Source organism: Oreochromis niloticus, linkage group LG14 (assembly GCF_001858045.2).
Source record: "Oreochromis niloticus isolate F11D_XX linkage group LG14, O_niloticus_UMD_NMBU, whole genome shotgun sequence".
NCBI lineage: Eukaryota > Metazoa > Chordata > Actinopteri > Cichliformes > Cichlidae > Oreochromis > Oreochromis niloticus.
Window position 1 is genome coordinate 26,679,518 of NC_031979.2, and position 26,035 is coordinate 26,705,552.

General features: G+C 39.5%; 2 protein-coding genes across 7 annotated transcripts; one reads left to right on the top strand and one right to left on the bottom strand.

Annotated features, from left to right (window-relative positions):
• Positions 1-223: 223 nt before the first annotated feature.
• On the bottom strand, positions 224-17,967 carry dixdc1a (DIX domain containing 1a). Of its 5 annotated transcripts, none has more exons than XM_025898349.1 (16): positions 17,943-17,967; positions 11,716-11,894; positions 7,962-8,119; positions 7,719-7,864; positions 4,051-4,140; positions 3,745-3,798; positions 3,594-3,644; positions 3,225-3,329; positions 3,050-3,103; positions 2,864-2,956; positions 2,129-2,206; positions 1,854-2,048; positions 1,655-1,721; positions 1,357-1,465; positions 1,067-1,175; positions 224-803 (listed from the first exon to the last, which is right to left on the bottom strand). In XM_025898349.1, the coding sequence occupies exons 2-16, from the start codon at positions 11,736-11,738 to the stop codon at positions 720-722; spliced, it is 1,416 nt and encodes a 471-aa protein (XP_025754134.1). In that variant the 5' UTR covers positions 11,739-11,894; positions 17,943-17,967; the 3' UTR covers positions 224-719. The 5 variants fall into 5 exon arrangements, with proteins under 5 accessions (XP_025754134.1, XP_025754135.1, XP_019223189.1 ...); XM_025898350.1 differs by lacking the exon at positions 17,943-17,967 and adding an exon at positions 12,008-12,249 and having other exon boundaries at positions 7,719-7,861; XM_019367644.2 differs by lacking the exon at positions 17,943-17,967 and adding an exon at positions 12,008-12,248 and having other exon boundaries at positions 2,864-2,953.
• A 53-nt stretch (positions 17,968-18,020) lies between these two features.
• nkapd1 (NKAP domain containing 1) lies at positions 18,021-22,545 on the top strand. 2 transcript variants are annotated; one of them, XM_003455060.5, is made up of 6 exons: positions 18,021-18,149; positions 18,411-18,487; positions 19,035-19,123; positions 19,254-19,394; positions 19,517-19,570; positions 21,174-22,545. In XM_003455060.5, the coding sequence occupies exons 2-6, from the start codon at positions 18,419-18,421 to the stop codon at positions 21,625-21,627; spliced, it is 807 nt and encodes a 268-aa protein (XP_003455108.1). In that variant the 5' UTR covers positions 18,021-18,149; positions 18,411-18,418; the 3' UTR covers positions 21,628-22,545. The 2 variants fall into 2 exon arrangements, with proteins under 2 accessions (XP_003455108.1, XP_005459620.1); XM_005459563.4 differs by lacking the exon at positions 18,021-18,149 and adding an exon at positions 18,156-18,327.
• Positions 22,546-26,035: the final 3,490 nt, after the last annotated feature.

A 26,035-nucleotide genomic window follows, 5' to 3' on the forward strand; every position in this document is an offset into this window, starting at 1 on the left:
AACATGTTTGTGAAACAAATATGTAACAGTGTCCCTTTGTGCTGTGTGGGCTGAGGCTCAGCAGCAAATTTAATTCTAACCCCCCTCCTCAAAATTAATTGACTTTAATGACAATCTGTGGATTTTGTTTATTAATGTGTGGGCGCGTGAGTGGAGGTGTATAATGGCTACGAGCTGGTGTCATTACCGTATGCAGGGGGGAATAATTGACAACAAAACGATCCATGCAATAATTTATGTTTATTAAAACATCAAAATTGATGCAGAACAACAACATCACTGTTTGGCAATCTGGAACACGTGGAAAATGTCAGTAAACACTTCTTTCTTTTTTTTGGAGGTTTGCATACTATGCACTGATTACAGCTTTTTAAAGCACAGCGTAGCTTGTTATTTCATGTAAAGCTAACGTTATTTTATTATTCAAGTATGACTTTACTGACCATTACGTGGTAGTCCCACAAACTTATTTATGAGCTGCAAACAATGTGCGACATGCGGTCCATAAACGAAAAAAAATTGTATCCAAATGTTTAGATTCTTCATATGAAACATTCACTTTTAAAACATGGTTTTGTACCTTAATGGTGTTAGCTCCATTGGTCCCAGTTATGTATCGTAACACTATTCTTTCTTATGGCATCAGAAGTATTTTCAGTAGCTTCCTGGTCCAGTGGGAACAGCTGAGGTTTGTAGTGACAATCTCTAGTTTTTGGGCTCTATCTCCGCTCTCCGTGATCCTCCTCAACCCACGCTACAATCTTCCCCTCCCAGCCAGGGACAACGGCTCCATCCTGAAACACCTGAAAAGCCAGCATCCAGTGTTTACATATCTGAGAGACCCGTATCTGTAATATACTATAAAAGGTTTGGATAGAGAGTAAAAATGAATACTTGAGGTTATCCAATTCTTTGGGATGGAAATAAGTCTCCCCATGGTGTTCTGAAGTGCACAGTAGGCACAGCTATTATCAGCATATCTTACTCTATAACTGCCGTTTTACATTTGCCAGCTGAAGCCCGATGTGAAGAGAAATAGGGGCTGTAATTTTACTCCCACGCCTACCTCCTCTTTCACTGTGCCAAACTCTGGGTCAAGGGCCTTGAAGTGGTATCTGAAACTGCCTTGTCTGTCTACAGCTGCCTTGAAGTCTCGCAGTGTCACCTCTCCCAGCCTGGAAGCACACATATATCCACACAGACATTATGCTTTGCTAGGATAAACCAGCCCAGGCATCCATATGCGGCTATGGTCAACCGAAACCCAACTAACAATTTGCTTAAAAAATAAAGAACGCTCCAGTGAAGCAACGCACAGCACTGTATCAAGCCACCATAAAGTGTTTATATACTCGCCTTTTTGGGATGTTAATCAGAAATGGAGTGAGCGAGCGATCTGTGAAGTAGAGCACTTTAGTGGAGACGGCAGTATCCAATCCTGGACTGCTGTGTGAGTGCGCCATTTCTGGAAAAAAAACCCAGCAAACATTGTTTTTCCACAACCAAAGTCTGAAAGGGTTCTAGCCTCACACTCAGTCATGAACTCTCTTTGCAGTGCACTGTAATTGAATAGCACAATTTGATTTAACAGCCAGTAGAGATGTTGCGGGGGATGACAAATCCTAAACAAAAACGAGCATTTTGTTTGTCTCACTCGAGCTCGGCGGCCAGGAGTCACGGTCTGTCGAGTTGGCTCTGCGTCCTGGCGATTTGAATTCCTCCTAGAAGAAGAACCAATTACTCATAGCAAACAGTCGGATGTTATCAGTTGCTGAGTCATCATCTGGCAAGTGACAGACGAGCTACTACATTTTAAAATTTCCTCTTTGAGTTGTGAGAGCGAGAGTGTGTACCCCTCTGTCCTGTCTGCGCTGGGTGTCCAGAGAGTGCAGTCTGTCCATGAGACTGGCCACGCCCTGCTCCAGAGTGTCCAGGGTGTGATGTTGGGGGTCATGGCCGGAAAAACTGTCCCTCAAACTGCGAAGTGCTTCCCTGACAACCTGCAGCTCTTCACCCTGTGAAAACAGTCCTCTGATACTTAGAAAGAATTGGAAAAAAATCGAAATCATTTTGAACTCTGGACATTTATGGACAGCATGGGTTAATGAGAGAATTAAAGAGTGCATACTGGTGCGCTGTGCTGGAACACTGGAGGAGATGTCGAAGCCACTGAGTTACTGTAGCCGCTGCCCTCACTCCTGAACGCCTATCAGAGACAGAGACAGTATAAACCAAGGTGAAGCTGAGTGTTCTGAATGAAAAGTGTGATAATATTTACAAAATGTGCTCAGAAACTGCAATACAGAGAGCAAACACTTGGCCTGTGTAGCTAAAAAACAGCCAGAAAGCTTATTCATCTGAATAAGAGCTTCACTTTTGTCCAAAAACTATAAAAAAAAACATCACAACCGTAGTGGGTGACATGTTTTTTTTCCTATCATGATGAACACAGTGCACGGTAGTCTATTTTGAGTTGATTTCACATACAGCATCCTGCTGCAAGAGATACTCACCGGTGCAAGAAATATGTATTAATCTGCCACTGAAAATAGTCTCCAACAAATGCACCATTTACTCTGATCTGAGTAACAATTTATAAAGATCACACCGCTGAGGTGTACTGGGAAATGTAATGTTTTCTTCAAGCACCCTGCTGCCTTAATATATTTATAGTTTTTGGTCTTATTGAGTAATGTTTCTAGTAAGAAGAAATATATGGGCTATCATGCGGCAAGTACAATGTAATCACAGTTAGACCGATGCGCGATAAAAACAAACAAACAAACATTGGTGTTATATATGAGTCCTGCATTCAAACATATGTTATTTAGCACGTATATGTGAAACCTGTCATGCTGCATACCCGTCCCAGGCTGACTTCATGTGCCTTGTGCTGAGCTTCATCGAGCTTTTGCTGCTGCTGCTGCAGTATTCTGTCCTTCCTCCCGAGCTGCTGCTATTGTGACAAGAGAGATGGATGGCACGAGGCTTTATTTGCATCTCTATGGCTAAAAGAATGCACTGACGTGTATATAATAAAAGACAATACCTCATATTCGCTAAGTAATTTGTTCCTTTCACTCAGCTTGCGTTTGAGCTCTGCCTGCAAACAGTTATATCAAGGTGATATATGAGTGCTATAGTTCTCTCACTTAAACCTGCAGCCACGAGTCAAAGAGGTCGAATATTTCATCATGTCAAAGGGAAATCATCACTTGTCTCACATTTTCCCCCTCCAGCTGATCTTTGGCCATGTTGCACCTCAGTAGTTCCTGCTTTAGCTGCAGCACAGCATCCTCCTGCACTGCCAAGCGCTGCTGCAGAGCATCCTAATGAGAAGCAGGAGGGAGATCAAAGAATTGTCCAGAAAAGACCTGAATACTGATGAACTGCATCCACCTGCCTTATCGACAGGATCCACCCAGCTCTAAACTTTTTTTGATCTTTGTAAAGAAATGATAAATGTATAATGTATGTGATAAAACTTACAGAATCATCAGTTTGGGAGGGCGCAATAGTCAAAAAGGTTAAATATAATCCTTTAATCCATTTTACTTCACAGATAAAGCCCAAAACTAGAGTAAGAGGTTTACCTTGATGGCCTGAATGTGACGTGTCTCCTGTTTGTGCCTCAGAAGTTCCCTCTAAGAGCCACACAAAGGAACAACAAAAACATTAGAGAAAAGGACTCTGCCCCTAAGACAGCTCATCTATGTTAAACCTAATTACATTTACTTACTGTACCTTGAGATCAAGGGCTTCCTCCATGCTTTGGTCCAGACGACTGCGGATGAGAACCTTCAAAGGGAGAGGGTACGAGCAGGGTAATTAGAGAATGGAAAAATGTCAGAACGTATGAGGAGGCATTGAGCCTCCATGACAGCGGGCTGGCAGATCAGAGAGATTCATTTGTGCTCTATAGTGGCCACTCGTGAGACGAGTAATGGCTACAAACATCATCAGAACAGAAGGGCTGACACGGACACTTCAAGCTCGGTGGCAAGCAAGTGTTGTTTATTTTCTCAAGTTAGCAGAGAGAGGGCACTGTACCAGCTGCTGCTCGGTGTTAGCCCGGTTATCTCCAAAGCTCACGGATCCATCCTGGTCTTCCTCAGGGAGGGAGCCATGGAGCAGCAGAGCCTAAAAACAAAAACACATATAGATCCAAAGAAAACTTGCAAGCAATGATAGTTGTGACACATGATAGAGAAACCAGGTTTCTGTGTTTGTAAATGCCTCAGTTTTTGCACTGCAGCTAATAAAGTCAGTGAACTGAACCAAAATAAATTGAAATTACACTGACAAGTCTGTGTAAATATACAGACTGTAATGTAATACAGAGACTCTAAAAGTGAAAACATAAAGGCTATTACTATAAAAGTAACCAAAACATCTATTTTTAATTTATGAACAGTATGTGGACGTGCTGTCGCTGCACCGATATTTGTAGCTGAATACTAGAAATGACCCCAAACATACCAATTAAATACCATGCGCCAAACCTATTTATTTGCACAAATTAATGAAGCTGGCAAAGATTAGCAAATTTTGTAGGATTAGCTTTGTCTTTCATATTTTTATTCTTAATTATCTTAATAATCTGTGGCTCTCTTCCACACCGTGTCTTTGTTCTTTTTCCCTTACCTCACCCCCAAACGCTTGCAGCAGCCTGCCCCTCCCTGAGCCTGATTTTGACGGAGGTTTCTTCCAGTTGAAAAGGAGTTTTTGCTTCCCACTGTTGCCAAAGGACTTGCTTATAGGGGGTTATCTCATGCTGGGTTTTCTCTGTTTTCTTTGTATTATTGTAGGGTCTTTATCTTACAATGTAAATCGCCTTGAGGCAACTGCTGTTGTGATTTGGCGCTATATAAATAAAACTGAATTGAACTGAATATATTGATGTCTGAATAAGATCCATTATACTGTAAGGATTATGCTCATGGAAGGTATATTGTAACATGGCAAAGACTCAATGCTTTTCACAACCTTCTGAAATGCAAATCAAGCATCAGAATTGGAAGAGAAAGGTCCTTTTATTGACTTTGAAAGTGGCATGGTTGTTGGTGCCTTTCAGGCTAGTCTAAGTATTACAACAAAAGTATGCAGAAGAGCATTTATGAATGCTCAACATGTTGAACCTTGAAGCAGGTCAATTCATCATTCACAGAAGCACCAATGTTAGACAATAGAAGATCTCAATGTCTGCTGCGACATTCAGACGGTAAGCTCACAATTTGGCATAAACAACATGAAAGCATTGGTCTATATTGCCTTGTATCAACAGATCAGTCTGATGGTGGTGTATTGGTGTGAGGGATATTTTTGATGGCTGCACCCAGCTGTATAACGCGCCTCGTCACAGAGCTCAAATCATCTCAAACTGGTTTCTTGAACATAACAGTGTATTCACTGTACTCAGACGACCTCCACAGTCACCAAATCTCACTCCAATGAAGCACGTTTGTGATGCGGTGGACCAGATTTAAATTGTGTGTGTGCAATTGACAAATCTGCAGCAACTGTGTTATGCTATCACATCAATGGACCAAAATCTCTGAGGAATGTTTCCAGCACCTTGTTGAATGTGTGCCATGAAGAATTAAGACAGTTCTGAATCTAAAAACCAGTACTACCAGGTATTAATGCCTAATAAAGTGGCTGGTGAGTTTATGTTTTATATGTGTTGTAAGCCTAACAAGCCTCATCTTATGATTTTCTTATAAAAGCCCTCCCTTTCACATTTTTTCATGCAACATAATTTTAATCATTTCATATAAATTATAATAGATCAGTGACCTATCCACAGTGCACTCTGCTATTCACCCTGTGACTACTGGGATAGGCTCCGACCCTTCTGCGACCCTGATTGGATTAACGGAAGTAACAGAAAGGACTGACAGTATAAATCAGGTAATACATTTTTTCATCTTTGTCTGTTTATCTGTCAAAACAGTTATTCTTTCTAGTGGATGGCTTTATCATGCTTAGTGTGTTACATCTGGTCTATCTGTTTGGGTTTCTTTTTTAATTGCTTCATTTAAAAATATATTTCCATTTTTAGCATTTTTTAGCATTAGCATTTGGATCTTGTAATTTCTTTTGAAATTATTTTCGCACATGTCAGTCTAAGTCTTCCCAAAATGTTGTAATCTTACTGACTGCTAGTGACACTCTGGTACAATTTTATTTAGCAATTTAACTTGGAAAGTGCTGTATAATTGCAAATTAACTAAATATGCCAGAATACATGTCTATAATTAAGTAAACTCAGGCATGTATTTATTTCCAATCCTCTGATGAGATTTCAGTTTTACAATCTTCATTACATGCACTTGGTTTACAGTGTGAACTCCCTCATGAACAGAGTGTAAGCAGATTATAAAACGTTGATATGACGACCTTTCTTTAGCAGTCCTTTGTCATCGATACTTTAGTAGGAATCTGTGGGGATCTAGTGAGTAAATAATGTTGATGTGCTGCAGAAAATGACAGTGTTTTCCATTCAGATTAGATTCTTGCTTCAGTTCTTCAGAGCGCATAATAACACAACAGTTTGGATCTTTTGAACTCCTTGAGAAGCCCGAGTTCAAATGCACAATCTGCTGTGCCTGGTGAAAGCAAACCAGCTACCCCATACTGAGCTACAGTTAGCTTTGGATTCTAAAACAACCAAGGTGTGATTAAAGTGCAGACTTTGAGCTTTAATACATGGGGTTTAACAAAAGTATTCCTTTTGTTAGCCATTTTTATACAAACTAACATAGTATTAAATATACACATTGATTTTAAAAATTACAGAAAATGTTTGCAGTCAGTGGCTCCCTGAAATTTAGAACCCATGCACACCACCAAGTGTTTTGTTTCTTCCCTTGAGGTGCCCTGCAGACCCTTTCTGCAGCCACCTTCACCTGCTTGCTTGTGGGTCGCTCTGCTTCAGTGTTTGGTGTTGCCGTTCTAACCATGTGCATCCCCTTTTTTAAAGAATGTACCAGATTGTTGATTTGGCCACTGCTAGAATTTAGTTATCTCTGATAGTTTTATTTTGTTTTTGCATTTTTTACAACCTAATGATGGACTCCTTCACTTTTATCAGCTACTCTTTTGGACCCCACATTGAGAGTTCCAGTGAAAAGCTCTAAATCAGCTCCCAATCTTTTTTCTGCTCAGTTTGTCATTAAATAACAACAGAACAGGTGTCACTTAACCATGGAGCTGCTTGTCAGTTAATTATCTAACTACTTTTGAGCATCTGATAAGGCAAGACTACATAGAAAAGTAGCTGTAGACATGCAAACATTTTTTTAAAAACTTTAAGCCTGCACTGGGTGCTAACAATTTGTTAGGTTTCTTCAAACAGTTTAGCAGCATTAGGACCAACTACATGGTGACTTTTGTTTTTCATTATGGCTCTAATTTAACAACCCTGTGCCCTGTTTTTACTGTAAGGTTTGATAATAAATAGCCTCCTTTTTAAAATGTTTCAGTGACTCAAAACAGAGAAACAATAAAGTCAGCAGACAGAGGTATGGTGGGTTTACCTGCTGATAAAAACTGAGCTGAAAACGTTTACATGCCCTGACCAAATTTTCATCCTTCTTTCTCAGAATCTATTTTTTTACTACTTGCTCCTTAGTGTGTGAATCTGTTGCAAATAGGGCAGCGACCCTGTCGCTTATATCCCTTGCCCCAGAGCAGCAGTTTGTTTTGAAGTGCATTACCTGTAACCGGAACACCATCCTTCTAGCTTCCTGCATCTCCTTTTCCAGCTGCTCCTGGTGGGCATCCAGCTGCTCCTCCCAGGACTTCTCTTCCTCCTGCCCATCATGCCCAAGGGAAGGACACAATCCACAGAGAGCCACCTCTTCTAAAAGCAGCAGAGGGACAGGGGAAATGAGGCAAGGCACCTTTTTTTTCACTGCATCATATCTGGCTCTACAAGAGTTGATGTGCAGCCAACCAACCTGTGACAGATTTCTTCTCTGTCAGCTCAGATTTGTCATCCTGAGGTTCCCCCTGGTTCTCAGAGTGATCATGGACTGTTTCTTCTTTAGGGGTGTCAGTGAACTGGGTGATAACATACTCCTCTTTGGGGGAGTGAGCTGGGCTGGCTGAGCTGAGACTGAAACAGATGGTGGGCACAGGCAGGAATGAATGTGCTTGTATGCTGCCAAATGAGCAGCAATAAATAAACCTAACTACATAAAATGGCGATTTGAAATTTTAAAAACTCCCAGAGGAGCACAATAATGTGAATTAGTCCCATTTGAGATAGATATTTTTAACTAAATCCATTTTTGAACTCATAATGCCAATATGATGCATGATATTCCAAACAGCATTGTCTGCTTCACGGGTTCACAGATTATTTTGTAGATAAAAGAACTATTAGAAAAGGAGAGAAAAAAAGAAAAGACTGAATGAACAGATTTGCAACTCATTCAAAAAATACACAGCAGGAGCAGGAATGCCTGCAAGACTGTCATTTTCTAACAGGAAATTCTTTACATATTTTGCTCCCCCTTCGGCCATAATTTCATAACATAGTGCTGGCATGATTTCTGAACAGCTTGTTTCCTTGCAGTTTCATGAATATATCTTTAGTGTTTTCTGAGAGCATCTCCAGCAGCCTGAGGTTCAGACCAGCTGTCATCTTCACTCTCCTGTGTTTGTAGAAATTGGATACAGCTACTGTGACCTGTGACCTATAGCATTATGCACGGTCCCTAACAGGGGAGTTTCCCTGTGTTTTTCCCTCTGAGTCTGCATGTGAAAACAAGCCTGCGACTGCATGAACAGATCTAAACTCTGTGCAAGCATGCCATAGAAAAGCATCACTACTCATCACCCTGCTCCCCAGGCTAACTAGCTAAGAATGAAGGAAAAAATAGCATTCAAAGAATGTTCTGCTGAATTTGCTTCATATGTATGGTGGTAAGATTTTCTTCTTTTGTAACAGTCAGCACAAGCTAATAGCACAGCAAAGTACTCTCTGAGGATTAAAGGTGGACATATTCCTGTTATTACTCGTAATTAAGGTCTGCTTATCAGCCATTGGTCAAATCAGAAACACACCTAAAAGACTCTATGGCAATGACATCCTAATGTTAAGCACACATAGTGAAGCATTTCCACCATTATAGCATGCAAGTTAGCATGCTAATATATGCAAATGATGGGGCTAAGGGAAATGTCTTGCAGGTAAAGAGTCATGAACAAATGCACCAGACATTTAAAATCTGTCCTGATGATGGTGCTCGATCAGGAATCAGTGAATAGTAGAGTTGTTACAATCCAAATGTATAAGGACATACAATCTACAGCTGCTTTATTAGGTATTCCTGTTCAGCTGCTTGATAATATAAATACATAATCAACCAACCAGCAGCTCAGTAAATTAGGCATGTATACAAGGTCATGCCTTGTATAAGGAGCATTAGGAAGGTGAGAAAAAAGATGATTTAAGTGATTGGTTTGTTAGTGCCAAATGTGCTGGTCTGACTGTCTCACAAGCTGACGATCAACTGGGATTTTCCCACACATCTCTAGGGTTTATAGAGAATGGTCCAAAAAAAGGCAAATATCAGGTGAGCAGCAGTTCTCTGGGCAAAAATGCCCTGTTGGACATCTCCTCTGCCAGAGGTCAGAGGAGAATGGACAGACTGCTTCAAGCTTATAGGGGTGTCTGTAGCTCAGGAGGTAGAGCAGGTCGCCTACTAATGCTCCAGTCTGCAGGCCAAATATCCTTGGGCAAGATCCTAACCCAGAGTTGGTCTACAATGCATCCATCAGAGTATAAATGTGTGAGAATGTTAGATAACAAGCACTTACATAGAACGAGCACATATATTTAGCTGATAGGAAAGCAACAGTAACTCCTGTTAGAACCAAAGTATGCAGAAGAGCATCTTTGAATGCACAACATATCAAACCTTAAAGTAAATGCGCTGCAGCAGAACACCACACGAATGTCACTTCTTTCAGGTTAGAACAGGAATCTGAGGCTGCTTTTTACATAGGGTTACCAAAATTAGGCAACAGAAGATTGAAAAAATGTTTTCTGGTCTGATGAGTCTCGATTTCTGCTGTGACATTCAGATGGGTAGGGTCTCTTTGGTATAAATAACATGGAAGCATGGATCCAATCTGCTTTGTATAAACGGTTCAGACTGGTGGAAATATATTTGTGAGAGGGATGTTGGATCTCAATTCAATAGAGCGCCACAGGGATGCTAAAATGGTTTAAAATGGTTTAATGTATTATTCGTTTTATATATCAAACCATACTGAGGAACTTATGATTAGTTTTGTCTTCCCAACTTCCCAGAAAGAGTCTCTGCACTACTGTAGGTCACATAAAAACATGAACTAAGCCTCTTATCAGAAGCTGCTGTAATTATCCTTAAGTGTTTTTCAAAAAGGGATCAAAGAAGCACCTCCTACTAATCTAGTCACTGCAGATAATAACACTATTGGGATACCCTCTATCATTGTCTCTAAGAGTAGTTCAATAACACATTTATTGTAGATGCTCTTTGCTGATCTGTCGCTACAAGAGAACACGTACAAACCGACAGATTTGGAACATATGGGTTTAGCAAAGATTAAGCAGTGGGATTTGCAAAAGATGAGCTTCTGTGCAATAGATTAACATAATTTGATCAGCGGTGGTGGCCTGAGTGGGCCTCCATTTACTCCAATTTTTAGATACTTTGCTTTAGTATTTATACTTATTTTTGGCTACTTTGTATTCATAACTGCTACAAACTGCTACAACTTATTATTCCTCAGTATTTATCCGACTGTTGTGGTTGCTTGTCATATTAGCTTTCAGTAGATTAGTAGATTTAGTTGATAGCATTTTAACAGATTTTAGTCAGTGCAAGTACTTAGTCAATCCATCAAAGAAGGATTTTCTCTATATGTTTCTCTGATTTTTTAAAACTTGTAAAACCAAACCTTTCACAAAAATCATCAGATGAAAAAAAGCTGTTGTGTCTTCTTTCTTTTTTTCACGTTCACCACTTTTAAAAAACCCCCTCAAATGCTGTGGTTCAACGGTCAAGTCCCAACACCCATTTTGGGAACCACTAAATTATAGATGACAGTCTGTTAAATAATCCAAACTACTTTCACCTCATTTTTCTACAACAGGAAAGTGCAGCTTATTCATCTGTTATAACATATCAGTGACAGTTTGTGTCATCGTCAATCTTTTTGACTGATGTGTTCAGTACTGACCTTAAAGGACGGTTAAATAAAGTAGGTCATTGTAAACATGGTGCAAAGTGTGTGAAAAAGAAGATAATGTTATCTGATTAAAGCAAAGAATAATGTAAATCAGTCTAATCAATTACAACTTATATCTGAATCGTGGCACGGCATGAATCAGAAATAGCTGTTAGAGAGAGGTTGCTAGGCAATAGCAGCTCGGCTCACACAGACACACACAGGGACACACCCACACCTACTGCACTGTAAACACCGAACAATAACCTGCACAGCTTGGCTTTCAAGATCAAGCTGTTCGGATGAAATGCAATTCTATGACTAAGACTGAGATTCACGTGCGGATGAAGTGATAAATCTGTTTTATTGTGTTGTGATTGTTGACTTACTGGGCAATATATATATATATCTGCCACTGATGCACCCCTGCATTGTCAACAATAGCAGCAGCCTGAATTGCCATACTGTTCATATTAAAATAGCACTTACCATTTCATCTGTTTGGCTCCCATGCTGGTGTTTACAGGCTTAACCTCCCATACAGTCGGCGCCCCACATCTGGGTGATGCCCTGCGTCTCAGTCAGGACCATAGCCCAAACACAGCCAGAGGCAGCAGGGAGGGGAACAGCCCTGAAAGCCGCAAGCAGAGGAGTCTCCACGTCGCACACTGTGTTCAATCAGAAATAACAGCACGTTTAAATCCTCTCCAACAGCATATTCCTAAAACATAAAGCTCAAAATCCTAATCAAAAGCCCCCAAACCCTTCCCCTAAATCATACCAAGGCTCAGTCGTTGCTGGCAGGGAGAGATAGGGAGAGACAGACAGAGAGAGGATTGGAGCTCAGCAGCACCAGTGACTGAAATCTGCCTGGTTTCTCATTGCACTCGCCTTGTGGTGGAGCTCACCAGCTCCCATTCACGAACACAATGTTTTTTGTTCCTTACGGACAAGAACTGATGCAGCTCTTGTGCATCTTTTTCACCCTTTTTGCATTCATTCTCCTGTTCCCTCCCTCCCTCCCTCTCCTTCCCCTCTTTTCTCTTCTGCTTGGCCGAACTGGCTTTGTATCACTCCTTCCTTCGTTCGGTGAGAGAGAGGATGTCAGACATGGCTCTGTCTGGGTGTGTTCACCCTCCCCCTCTCCCTTATTCCTCCTCCCTGCTTTCCCTACAGCTCTCTCCTTTCAGAAGGAGGAAGAGGTGGGAGTTTTTCTCCTTCTCCTTTTCTCTCCATGTACTGCATATACCTGCAGCTAAAATGAGAAATGACATACTGATTTTTAAAAACAGGAAAATTAGCAGACTTTTGTTTGTTGATAAAACCACAGGCTTGTATAACAACATACCACACAGGCCAAGCCATTACCAGAGAGTAATTATATATTTACAGAGTCAGAGGAAATAGGGAGGTACTTAAGGAGAAAATGGTATTTATAGAGTGGACGCATCAGCCTGCAATAACAGCTCTTCTCACTTCGGTGTCCTGTATGTACTGAAAAGCATTTCGATGGCAGTTGTAACAGAAGACGAGCTAATGCGCTAAAACATCAGAGGCATCAGATTAAACTCAAATTTTTAAAAAGTGTCAGCTTCATAATTTGAACACCAGGCAGCAGAAACAAAAGAATTTCTCTGACATGTACAGCCGGTGTTAAGTATTCCTTTGAAAGGCGTTTTGGCAGAGCACGCTGTCATTAAGCTGTTAGAAGTGTTGGCAGTGTCATCAGCAGGAAGAAAAAAAAGCAACCAAAAAATGTGAAGTAGGTCTCAACGTGGCAGCTTGCAGTTCTGCCCATAACAAAATGACAGTGTCTTAAATTCCCTATGAGCACCATCGATGCATGCTTCAATGAGCTACTTTACTGTAGAGCCATGAATATGTATGTAACCCACCAGACAAATGCCGCATTAGATTTATGCAGAGAAACAGCAGAGGCAAAAGCAAGCTGTCATGCCGACAGCTATTTGTGTTAAATCAAAATGAGAAAAATATTAAAATTTGTTGGGATACCTACAGTAAGTAGAAATGTTTCAATCACACACAAAATATATTTTTATAATTTCAAAAATATAAAGTGTTATGAGTTCCACATTCCGTGTATTCCTTTATTACGACTGCCATGTGCGGTTATCTTTTTTTAGTGTACATTTGAAAAAAACATTTTAATACTTTAGTAGCTTTTAAAAGAAGACCTATTATGCTCATTTTCCAGCTCCATATTTTTGTTCTACTAGAGTAGCTTGGCACAATTCAGAGTTCAGAATAATCCTTATTTATCTGATACTTGGCTTTAGGGCAGCCCTCTTACTTTAAGGCTCATTATTTGGCATTTTGGAAACCTAATCATTCCACGGTATATAACAGAAAGTAAGGAAATGCACAATAGGTCACCTTTTAGAAGAATGTGATGCTCATACAAACTAAAGTTTGTTACACTCTCCGTTCCTAAAAGCATCTGCATGCAAGGAATGAGCAGATAAGGTGTCAGAAGCTTATGAGAAACCACTTTATGGAGGTCACAAAAGGCCAAATTATGTATTTGTTCTTATTAAATATTGATGGGGTGGGGAGGTTAATATTTTCTTATAAGCCCTTTCAAAAGAAAATGTATTTTTCAACTCAACCCTATGTCTTCAAAAATAACTCCAATATAAATTATTGAACAGTCCTTGACTCTTTCAAGTTTTACCCCCCACGAACCATGAACACTGTTTACACATCCTCACAGCTCAAACATGACCACCAAGCCCTGCAAATCAAATTCTATCGTAATGACGCTCATAATAAGTCATCTGAACCTCACCTAATCGGCCAAAGCTACACAATCAAGCATCAAATGAGCTTCGTGCTACAGGTCAGAAGGAAGGTCAGCGTCCACTTATGGGCTAATCAGTGACTGTAATTTTGAATCTGCGCACGGTTTCCTTCACAGCAGCAATATGTGGACTAAGTGAGACATCTCACTGCATTTAAAATCAAGAGTCGGCAAAAACACCTAACGGCTGGATCATCTGGGATTTCATTCAAATCAATCGTAGGCTGACATCTGTTTGTCTTACAACAGTATTTGTTGTAAGACAGACAAACAGATGAATAAAATTCTGGTGAGCACTGTTTGGGTTTTTCAGTTATTTAAGATGCATTATTTGACTGTCCTCTACCTTGATTTTGCAAGCAGGAAGACTTCCTATCAGGTAAATAAAAAACACACTGAAAATCCACCCACACCCATCTATCCACAGGGATAAATAACTAAATTCAAAAGTAGCTTTGTCAACAAGGATGAAAAAATGGAATTGTTTACAAATCATAATAATAATAATAAGAGGCTCCAATATTATGCAGAAAGTGCACTGATTAGTTTGGCGACTTCAATAACTTCATGGAAACCTTGAAACAGCCTTTATAATGTTGTTTGTGTTCCATCATGAGCTGATTCCTTTTTTCTCGGCATTACTTTGAATATTTTTCTCCAATATTGAAAAAACAAGGACAAACTCAGGTGCCCTAAAGGCAGACAATGATGATTTGGCAGAGCAAGACGTGACTGAGGGAAGTGTTTTTATCAGGCACTGTTGGATTCATGTATGGATGATATATAAACAATGACTTTGCTGTTCAAAGTGTGGTGCCAAAGTCATTCCACCGCTGGGGATCCAAGCAATGAGAAGAAAGCCAGTTTGCCACAGAGAGAGCATGCAGTCAGCCTATTTGTAAATCAAACGAGTTGCTAAAATAGAGCGTGCTTGCATGGTCACTATGGGTTTATGTATCAAATTATTAACATACCTGAAACAAAAGTTATCTATGTTTTTCCCCCTTCATTTCAGTGACCTTCAAACAGATAAGCATGAAGTTGATAAGCGTTTTTCCCTAGGATGTTGATGCATTTTTGTAGTCAATTACAATTTAGAAGGAAGTATTTTTGTTTGGGAGATAACATTGGAGAGCGAAAACAAAGCCAGCATCTTTTAGATTAAACCACTTGTGTACATATTGACTACATAACTGAAACCAATGTGAAAAATGATTTGCTCTTTAAATAAATAATTATTTAAAGAATATACACCAAGCATTCAAAACTCAGCCAAGGCTGGACCCTTAAAAGTTGTCATCCTTGTAAAAAGGAAAAGTTTGGAAGGGTTTAACCTTCAAGTAGTTTTTAATTTGTGTTGCATTCAGTCAAGTGCAACTTCTAAATCTAAAGTAAACACTGAACACTTGGTCTTGAGTCATCAGATGAACACAGATCTATAAATCAAACATTTCTATAAAATGTAATCATATAGGCAACAGATGTTGCCCATATCATACCAATCAGGCATTAACAAAGATGACTGAAAAGCATGACCTCAGTTTAATTAAAGCAGTGACAGAAAAGGTGTCCAGAAACCACAGATGTTTTATTTGTAGATGAGAAACACTAATATGTACTGTTTTTGATCAGTGTAGTGGGATAAAAAGTACCAGTTCAGTACTGTATCAATCTAAAGAAACATTTTGCATATTCATGCCTAAGTTCCAAAACTGATACTTATACACTTGTAAGAGTTTGTGACTCAGGTAAATGTAGACTAGTTTTCAGCACCTTTTTTCTCCTTTCAAAGCTTCAGAGGTTGGATATTAAATTACTCTGACACAATTGTTTCAAATCTGGTTTGACTTGAACAAAGTCTAAAAGCCCTGCTTTTAGGTTTGAACACTTTTTTTTTGTCAAAGTGGTATTAAAGTGCAAGGTGCTCATTCGTGTAAAAATGTAGCCTAGTTCATGTGCATTTCAGAGTTTGTCAGATGTAGCGCACAAATTCACATAACACAATTCTACCTTTTATGAACAATGTGTCATAATGATGATAGAATTTACTTTCTATCACCTTTGTGGCCTTTATAGTAGGGAAATCTGTTCGATGTTTTGCACTATATCTTACAAACACCATAATTAGGTCTAATGAATATGCAAGAAATAGGTTAACACTTTGATTCCCAAAATTTACTATATCCACTATGCAATGAGAGCAGCTTAATACAAGCAGATAACTTGGTGCATCTACTAACTGAATGTGCCTTTGAAGTACTGGCTTGCACAACTGTGGCAGCATTTAAAATAGACATAAGGCTAATTTATTTGCAGAAAGTGATCCATCTTGTTTGAAAGTTGTGCAGGCCTTATATTGGTACAGAGACTTTAGGAAGATCCCAAGAGCCTAATGTACAACTTGGGGCTATGAGGTCTTTAGTGAAAACTGGGTTATGCAGAGTGTAGCTATTTTTATTCATTTATTTATTTGTTTATTTTTTAATCAGATATAGGTCAGTACAAAACATTCATAGCCTGGCTATATGTATTTACATTTCTAAAAAATAAGATATACCCATCCTTAACATAAAATTGTCAGCTTTGTGCATAGAGAAGGAAATGTAGACTGGAAAAGAATGTGATTACAATGACCTAAATAGGTGAACTGGCTTTTGAAAGTTAAACCAGACAATATAACCTATAAATTCAGCTTTGTCACATATTCTTGTTGCTTTGCTTTGTTGTCTGCACAACAAAGAATAACTGGTAGGTTCTGCAGGAACAGTGGATGGTAACATCTTTCAGCTGCTCCCTTCAGGGGTCACGAGGGCTAGCTCTATCTCATCTTTATCCCTAGCATCCTCTTCTGTCACACCAACCCTCTGCATGTCCTCCATCACTACATCCATGAATCCTCTCCTCCACATGCCTGGCAGCCCCATCTTCAACTTCCTTTGTCCAATATAGCCACTATCACTCCTCTGCACATGTCCAAACTGTCTCAGCCTTGCCTCTAAAACTCCAAAGTGCTCAATATGAGCTGTCCCTCTGATTTACTCATTTCTAATCCTGTCCATCATTGTCACTACCAACAAAAATCTTAAAATCTTCAGCTCTCTCACTTCTTCCTCTTCTTCCTGTCTTTTTGTCAGGTCTCTTGTCTCCAAACCATACATCACAGCAGGTCTCTCTACGATCTTGTAAATCTTCACTCTGGCTGCTATCCTTCTGTCACAAATCACCCTGACACTCGTCTCCACCCAGTCCATCCTCGTTGCACTCTCTTTTTTACTTCTCTTGAAGATGGGGGTGCACTGTCTGTTGCTTTGGATGCCTAACCCCAGGTATTTAAACTCATCCACCTTCACTACCTCTGCTCCTTACAAGTTCACCGTTACACCTGCAGCTATTCTGTCTCGCTTCTATTGACTTCCACTCTTATCCTCTTCAGTGCATACCTCCACCTTTTTCAGGCTGTCTTCCACCTGCTCCATACGCTCACCACGGATTACAATGTCATCTGTGAGCATCACAGTCCACAGAGACTCCTGCCTGACCTCATCTGTCTGCCTGTCTATCAAAATGACAAGCAAGAAGGAGCTCAGAGGCAGTCCCTGATGTAATCCCACACTAACCTGAACCCATCTGTCACTTCTACTGCACACCTCACCACTGTCTCGCTGTCCTCACAAATGACCTGCAACATGCTCACATACTTCCCTACTACAGTACCACTGTTCCTTTCTTGGCACCCAGTCATATGCTTTTTCTAGAGCCACAAAGACACAGAGCAACGCAACAAATCACAGATATGACATGGAAATATTTTAGGTACTGAAAGTATTCAGTGGGTGTGACCAGTCATACTCAGTACAGTAGATTAAAAATAACGTTTTATAAAGAAAATAATTCTTACTTTCAGTAATTTTGCCGTTAATAAGTTGCAGTTCTCACTGTTTAGCAGCAGCTACTGAGATGACTGACAAACAGTTGGACCAATCACGGTTCAGTTTCTCAAAGTGCAATGACGTAGATTGCGCGACGCCATTACGTAACTTGGTAGAGCGGAAACGCTAGTAGACGCTGTATTTTCTTCTTCTTGAATGGTGCTCTGTTTTGAGAGGTACAGTTTGGACATAATTAAAAAAAATAAATCACAGTAAACGTGTAGTAATGCAGAGACTTGTATACAGTTAAGCGAAGCCGAGGGGAGTGGATTTTAGAACAGGTTTTGCTGTTTAAACATTATTCTCATGCTATTAGCAACGAGCTAAGCTAATAGGGGAAATTGAGTGCTCGAGGTATAACAGTTATTCAGATTATTGGTAGCCCTTCTCTTGCTCTCGGTTTCTACTGCCCATCACTTACATGTTTCTTATGTCAGGTATCATCATGTCAAAGCAGCCGTTGGGAAAAACGCTGCTGAGGAATGTAATCCGACACACGGATGCCCACAACAAGGTGCGTTTAGACTCAACAAGTGTTTGTAAGATGAAGGTGGAGGGTTTTTTATGTGCACCAATCTACTGATTAATTACTTAAAGCTTAAAGTTGAGCTGAGTTGATGATTTGTTTAAATGAATGCATTGCTTCTGTTTGGTCCTTTAGGATTCCTTTCCACAACAATTTAGCAGGAAATGTTATAATTTTATGTATTTTATTCAGTTGTAGTCAGTTGTGTATAGAGGCTGTCACAGTCTGTATGAGGTCAGACAAAATAACTGACTGTACACTGAAGCTATAGTCTATCTTTAACCTGTCTAGGAACAAAATTACAAAGCTTGTACGAGAGCAATACATCAAGCCCAGTCTCTGCTTGCTCAGATTAAACTCTTATACAGCAGGTATAAAATACCAAAACAAACCAGCTATGCTGAAGTAGGTTCGCCCACTGATTGGCAGGATTTCTTCTTTACCCACGCACAGGAAGGATAACGTCTGTAAATATTTGAATCATGTGTACACTAATGCATCTCTGTGTTGTCTTTGCGTGCGTCTTGTTGTGCAGATCCAGGAGGAAATTGAAATGTGGAAAATGCGAGACTGGGAGATCCAGACATCCCAACGAAAAGATTTTTCAGATGCAGAGTTTGTGAGGTAAATACCTCAATTGAATTTGATCTACCTAAACACAAATGAGGCCACAGCACTTTTGAATCTTTGTAATGCAGCTGTCATTTTGATTATTCATTGACTTGATGATTTAAGGATAATGGTTGTATTTCAGAGGACATATGCACTGCGACCGAGTGTCAGATCAACGTAAAGACTTTAGCCGAAGCAGAGAGCGTGCCTCAGAACATGATGACAGAGAGGCTCGATACTGGACTCGAAAACTGTATGAATTTGAGTCCAATGATCCTGACAGGTACTGTACAAGAAAAACAAAACAAAACATAATGAAGTGGCAGTAATCATGTGTTTCCAGTGTGTAATGGAAATGCTGGAGTGCTACATCAGATGAACTAATATATGTGAGTTCCATCACAGATGGGGACATAGTGGGTTCAAGGAGCTGTATCCCGAGGAGTTTGAAAGTGATGGGTAAGCAGAAATTTCATACATACCAAATGAGTTATTATATATTCAAATAGATATTCAGACTTTAAAAGGGCACTCATGCAATTTACCACATTTCCATGGAGTTAACCTCCCAACCCTGAACCTTGTAGTAATGCAAGACCAACTGATACCAGGCTGAAGTCTGTTAACAATGAAATTATGTAACAAAGTAGCAGAAGTAAGAAGAGACTCCATTATGAGACTTGCCCCCTGCACTGAAAAAAGGGTACACCCATTAGATAGTTCATGAACTATTTAGATTTTATTAAGTACCTCAACATTTGTCAAAATAATTGTAATTATGAGTTGTAAATAGTGTTAAAATCAGGTTCTGACTTTGATTCCAGCACTTTCCTATGCTACAGTATTGTTTAGTCTGTGATTTTTAGATGATGATGTTAATGTGTCATTCTTAATGAAAATTTGTGGATATGAATTACATGTTGTTGTCATGAAATCAAAGCGTTTTTATGTAGTGTTACAGGTGCATAAACACTACAAATGAGTCATTTTGTCTGTTTTTAAGCAGTTGCTAGGCCATTATGATGACATACCTCTGAAACAGATAATAGCCTTCGAGGACCTAAGCTGTAACTGTGCAAATTTTGATTGCTCCTGATTGGGTAAGAGGAGCTCACAAACAAAGATTTCATGTATTACGGTAAGATACTATATGCACCTGGTCAGACGGTATTAGCATCCCAGCATTATTAGCCAGCATTATTGTTTTGGGGTTAAAATATCCCATGTAGTCATTTAACAAAGCTTGATATTTCAGGCAGAAATACTGTGACCATAGCTGTGGTAGATTTACGATATGCAAGCTTCATTTCATTTGTATTTGTAAAGATTTTACACTGAACTGTCTGACTGCTTTAGTTTGGTGAAGTATGTTTCTAATATTTGTACACTGGCATCAAGCACTTAAACACTTGGTCTTCTAATTTTGTTGTTTAATAGTGGTTTCCAAACAACTCATGGTTTTGCTGATATTTGTAGGAGTATTACTGGTAAAAATGAGGGGAAATGTGTAAGAAATAGTCAGATAAAGTATTTTTAAAAAGTTGAGAATTTGAAAATTATGCAGATCCCTACAATTTACGCCCATGTTGATATAGCTGAGTGAGGGGGCCCAGTGTAAATAGCTGCTGTGTAACTGTTCTCACCTGGGTGCAAATAGTCACTCTAGTAATAATGGGTTATTATCCAGATTTAATGGATGATGAACACACAGTATTTTAATCTTCACACAGCCTCAAACATTCACACCTCCATGATGTTAACATTCTGAAGTTATTAACGAGCTTCCTTGTCAATGAATCTCTACCGTTCATACTTTCTTTTAAAAACATAGAGGTCTTCAAGTCGAAGCTGAAATAAACTCCAGGATTACATCGTAAACATTATGTTTTTAAGACGTTACTAAGAGCTTCTTTAGAGTAAGCCACAGAAGAGATGGTTCTCTTTGCTTGACTGATCTCCATGTCAAAATATCGGTGTATTGCCCCTTTAAGCCATTAGATCATACTTCTATTCATATTAGTGGTGTCTTTATATTTATTCTGCTGATTTTGTTTTACTTTAGTGAAGAAAACGGTGCCAAAAAGAAGACGAGCCATCACAAAATGAAAAAGTCCAAGTCTGACACAGAGGCATGCTTATCAAAACGGTCCAAAAAATCCTCACGGAAGAAGAAGAAAAAAAAGAAGAAAGGTGAGGACGGAAAGCGTAAGAAAGTGGACAGCTCGAGCAGTGACTACAGCAGCGATGACAGCGGTGCTACAAAAGACAAGCAGAAGAGAAAAAGGACTAAAAGTCGACATAAAAACAAGAAAGCTTCAAAAGCCAGAGGAAAAGACGTGGACATGAGCACAGAGGACAGTAATGATGAGATAAAAAGGGAGAGGCTGTCACACAGTCGCAAAAAGCGAAAGCACGATTCGCACAAAGACTCCGACTCAGGGCCAAACTCAAAAAAGAAGAAGAGGAAAAACTGGAAAGCAGCGGGTGAGGAGAGCTCGGACAGCTCTGCCGACTGAGGCGCGCTGCTAAAAACTGATGCACAGTTCAGGTAACGAACACTGAAACTGCTGCAGATTCCTTTGTTGTCCCTAACTGCGCTGAGGGCTTTTCACTGCAGGCATCTTCTAAATTGCACTTTGTTTAACATCAACAAACCTGTGCTTACGGGTCTCTCCGTGGGCGTCCTGCGTGGCAGAATCTCATCACCTCTGCAGAGACTCGAAGCACACTGTACAGCAGTACAGACAGCAGGGAGCATGAAGAAGGATGATAGGGTAGCAACCATCTGTCTCAATAGGTATCCTGTGAGCTGCAGGCACATTGATTGATCGACTTACCTCAGACTGTCTGCCTCACATAGTGACCTTCTGTCCTCAGACGACCAGTGTTTTTATTTTATTTATAAGGAAATGCGATTTGAATAATTAATTCTGATGGACTATGTATTTTATTTTTTTCATGTTTTGCAATTTTTACTCTTTTTATAAAGCATATTGTCATAAAATAAACATCTATTTTGCATTTTTTAAAATTATATTTAGTGTGTAAAATGGTGTATTATCTGTTTTTAAAAGAACAAGAAATGATCAACCCAGGTTTCTCTAAAACCTTTAATCCATTTAAACTAACAAGTACTGCCTATCCACTTAAAAGCTGACATGGTTCTGACAGTACAACGCCTAAAGGTTTATAGATCTGGGCAGAAAAGCGTGAGGGTATTTGTCTTCCTGTCTAACTTTTCTGGAAATGTTCACATTCTTTTCTTATTAGTTACAGCAAAAACTGTATCTGTGTGAATGACATTGTGGGGGGGTCATAAATATGCCATCCGGAGAGCAGTTCTAACTCAGGGTTTTAATAACGTACACATTGATAGTCTTGCATCCACGAGGGTTTAAATGAGTTGTAACAGATAAATTATTTATAATGCTGTGGGTGGTTCCTGTTCTTTTTTTTTTTCTTTTTTTTTCAGGATAAGGACATAAACCTTACACTTAAAAACGCATCAAGTTGGCCTGCCTCCCCACCCCAGCAATTTCCATATAGCACTTTGTTTTCCTCTGTCACAGAGCTCCACTGTTATACTATTAAAAACACATCAGTGAGCCACACCGTCACTGGCAGACACCTCCTTTCATTCCACTGAACGCTGGCATCGTCGTTTATTCTGAATCATTCCCACATGCACCATTTTGCTGCAATAAATACTCATTAGATAAACAATTCGCTGCTGAAAATAGTCCCCAACATATATACTGCTTCCTCTGGTTTCAGTAACATTAGCAAAAACTCCACCGATGAATTGTTCTCAGAAAACGATTTACCGTTTTTAAAAAATGAAAATAAATTTTCATTACAGATGAAAAATTACTACAGATAAAGCAATAGAGGTTGTTGCCATTGGATCTGTAACAACTGCCTTAAATTAGGAAATTTTAACCTTTTATTCTTTAACTTGAAGGCATGTGCATGCAAGTAGGTTGAATCTAAGCAGACTCTAGTATAAAGGTAAGCACAACCATTGCTCTGTAGATAATGTGCAACATGTTTGAAGCCCAAAACAGAAAAATAATGAGATGGCAGTGTAAAAGTAGATGGCTTCTGTTAATAATTCATACTTCAATACTTTGAAATAGCCGCTGGCGTATATATAAAAAAAAATTATTGCATTTCCGATTAAGAGGTCTTGTGATTCTCTTGATTTGTTGAGTTGTTTGTCAGGAAAGAAACAGGGTGGCTTGGTCTCCATGGACTAACATGGATCAAAGACCTCGCCACAGTCCTGTTGTTTTTTCATGATACCAAAGACAGACTTTCATACACTACTGCTCATGATCAAAGTGAATAAGTCTAGTGTTTTGTAGAGATACTTTTTGACTGCTATAGAAGTCTTGTCTGTGATACTGTTGAACACAGATTGCTGTGTGGTCTTATTGTTTCTGTAACGTTAACACGGCACCTGAATGTAAAAGAAAAATGCAAAGTTTAAAAAAAAAGGACGACTCACTACCGTACACAGCTGATACCACTTTCATACATCACTCCTGAAAACCACCGTTCTACCCATATCAACACCAGCCTCTGTCCAGACTGGTAAGAAAGAGTAAGCCTGTGCCATCTGTGTATTTATAGATAATCTGATGCCAAGGGAAGTGTTGGTAAACCGTTTTGAAAGTGTGTGTACTGGAAAAGCCTGAAGCACTTCGCTGAGTCTGTGTCAATAGGCTAAGTGTTCTCTCTAAGCAGCAGAGAGTGAGCTGTGTTCGGCTTGGCTGCAACTGCCTGAATCTTGGAAATGGAAGAAAGCAAGTGAAATTCAGCAAGTCAAATCAGTTTTGACGGCGGGTTTTAAACACGTTGCCACGGTTTATAAGCATTTTGGCAAAAGGGCAGAATCCAAAAATGACTGTCTATTACAGCCGAACCTTTACATGATAGTTAAGACAACAATCTTTTTTTAGAAAGGGGGAAAAAAGCTTATTTTTGCTGTTATCATTGTAATAATTATAGAAATTAATGTCAACCCTACATTTCTTTTTTTTAAAGCCAAATTTGTGCTGCTGCATGATACTGCAGACCTCTGGATGGTTTAGTGTTTTGAAAATGATCAAAACCCTTATGAAAACCTTTTAATTCATGCAATTGGCGTAATTCTAGATAGGACAAAGCTATTCTGTTAGTCCACTCTGGTCCAGAGATATCTTTATTGCTGATCCCCTGAACATGTACAAACAGTGGAGGCACTGAAAAAAGGACAGGGGCGAAAATAAGCATTTAGTTACAACCACAAGTAGAGTTTCACATAAGAACACAAAAGCGTGATTGCGGTCCTGAACAGAAATAGTGTAAATTAAAAAATATAAAAATATGTACTAAACTATGCTAAGATTGGACTTTTCAAAAACACGTATTAGTATGGTTTGAAAACGGAATGGGGAAACTATTAAATAAAAATAAACCTGGATCAAGTCTTGGTCTTTTTTTGCAGTTATTCAGAACTGCTGATGAGAATCAACCCCCCCCCCCCCCCCCCCCCCCGGTGTTCACTAGTTTGACTGTCCAGGCCAATTTTTTAAAGGCAGGGTGATGATCAGCCTCATCCTCCTGCCTAGGCAGATTGTTGTGTGGAATAGTGGTTACAGATATGAGCACACACACAAACACTTCTCCTGTTTGGAGAGCCGGCCGGCCTCGCAGCTCCACACCGTTAAGCATCAGTAGTTACTGTAATAAGGAGATGGATTCAGCTCAAAAGGTTTGTGCACGACAAACTGACAGCTGAGCATTTACACCCCAAAAGTTAAATCCCCCTTCTTGAAGCTATGTAAAATGTGAATGTTTGCGCTGTAAATTGGTTAAGTGTGATGAGCAAGGATGAAGGGATGACCTCGTTCTCGGATTCAATCCTCTCCGTCACCGAGGATGCAAATAGGAGACTCGGGAGGATTGGAAAAACCCCCAGTGCGACTTATCTTTCTGCTCCATGTTTTATCTCTCTGCTGTCCACGCAGCTCGGTTTCATCTCAGCCTGTTCTGAGTAGCTGTAATCAGAGGGAGAGGGTGTTTACTATTTCAACAAGCAAATACCCCTCATCTGCTCTGATCATATCTTTTCCTGTTGTCCGATCTTTTTTTTTTCTTTAAGCAACACTAGAGTTCGCCTGCTGCATCATGCATTTATATGCACTACATAAACAACTAGTTTAAAATACAATATATTGCCGTTGTAAGCAGATGTTTTGACATTTCAGGTGTTTGTATAAATTATTGGCTTATCTAAATTTTTAATGTAACAGTTAATTATTATTACATATTTCACAATGGCACTTGGGTAATAGAAAAATCAGCTGATGAATGAACATGTTTACCGGCAGTTTAAACCTGCCCGAGTGATTTTTTTAATGTGTATAAACACTTAATGAATTTTTAATAACTCAATTTGAGGATTTGTTAAACATATTTCATTAAATATGACTTTAGCCTTCTGCTGTCTTATTTTGTGTTACTGATTTTACACCAGCTATAGATGCTGATAATTACATTAATAAACACTTAAAAGCGTCCTGATAACTGCTCACAACTGCCTTATAATGATTTATTAAGTGATACATACAGTACTGCTTTTAAATGTTTGAAAGTAAATTCCCCTCCTGCTGTTTAATATATAAGTTAAAAACAGGATGCGACACAGGCCATGTTCAAATGGTTATTAATATATCCTCACTGCAGTATGCAGTTAATTAGGAACCTTGCAGAGCTTTGTTTCCCCCTAGTGGCTCACCTCAGATCTTACACCCTTGATAATAACAGCTGGCTGCATTTGAATTCAGCACCACGTCCAGTTATCGTGTCCCCTCCTCGTCCCACTACCACTCTGCTCCGTGGTCATAGAGGAGCTTTCACAGAAGCCTTATAAATAGCACA

Coding starts and splice junctions, on each gene's coding strand:
- dixdc1a (XM_025898349.1), bottom strand. CDS start 11,738: ATGGGAGCCAAACAGATGAAATG. Junction 4,141..7,718: donor GGATGGTGTTCCGGTTACAG/GTAATGCACTTC, acceptor TTTTGTTTTTAG/GCTCTGCTGCTCCATGGCTC. Junction 3,104..3,224: donor ATCAGCTGGAGGGGGAAAAT/GTGAGACAAGTG, acceptor AACTGTTTGCAG/GCAGAGCTCAAACGCAAGCT.
- nkapd1 (XM_003455060.5), top strand. CDS start 18,419: ATGTCAAAGCAGCCGTTGGGAAAAACGCTGCTGAGGAATGTAATCCGA. Junction 19,124..19,253: donor TCAGATGCAGAGTTTGTGAG/GTAAATACCTCA, acceptor GTTGTATTTCAG/AGGACATATGCACTGCGACC. Junction 19,571..21,173: donor GAGGAGTTTGAAAGTGATGG/GTAAGCAGAAAT, acceptor GTTTTACTTTAG/TGAAGAAAACGGTGCCAAAA.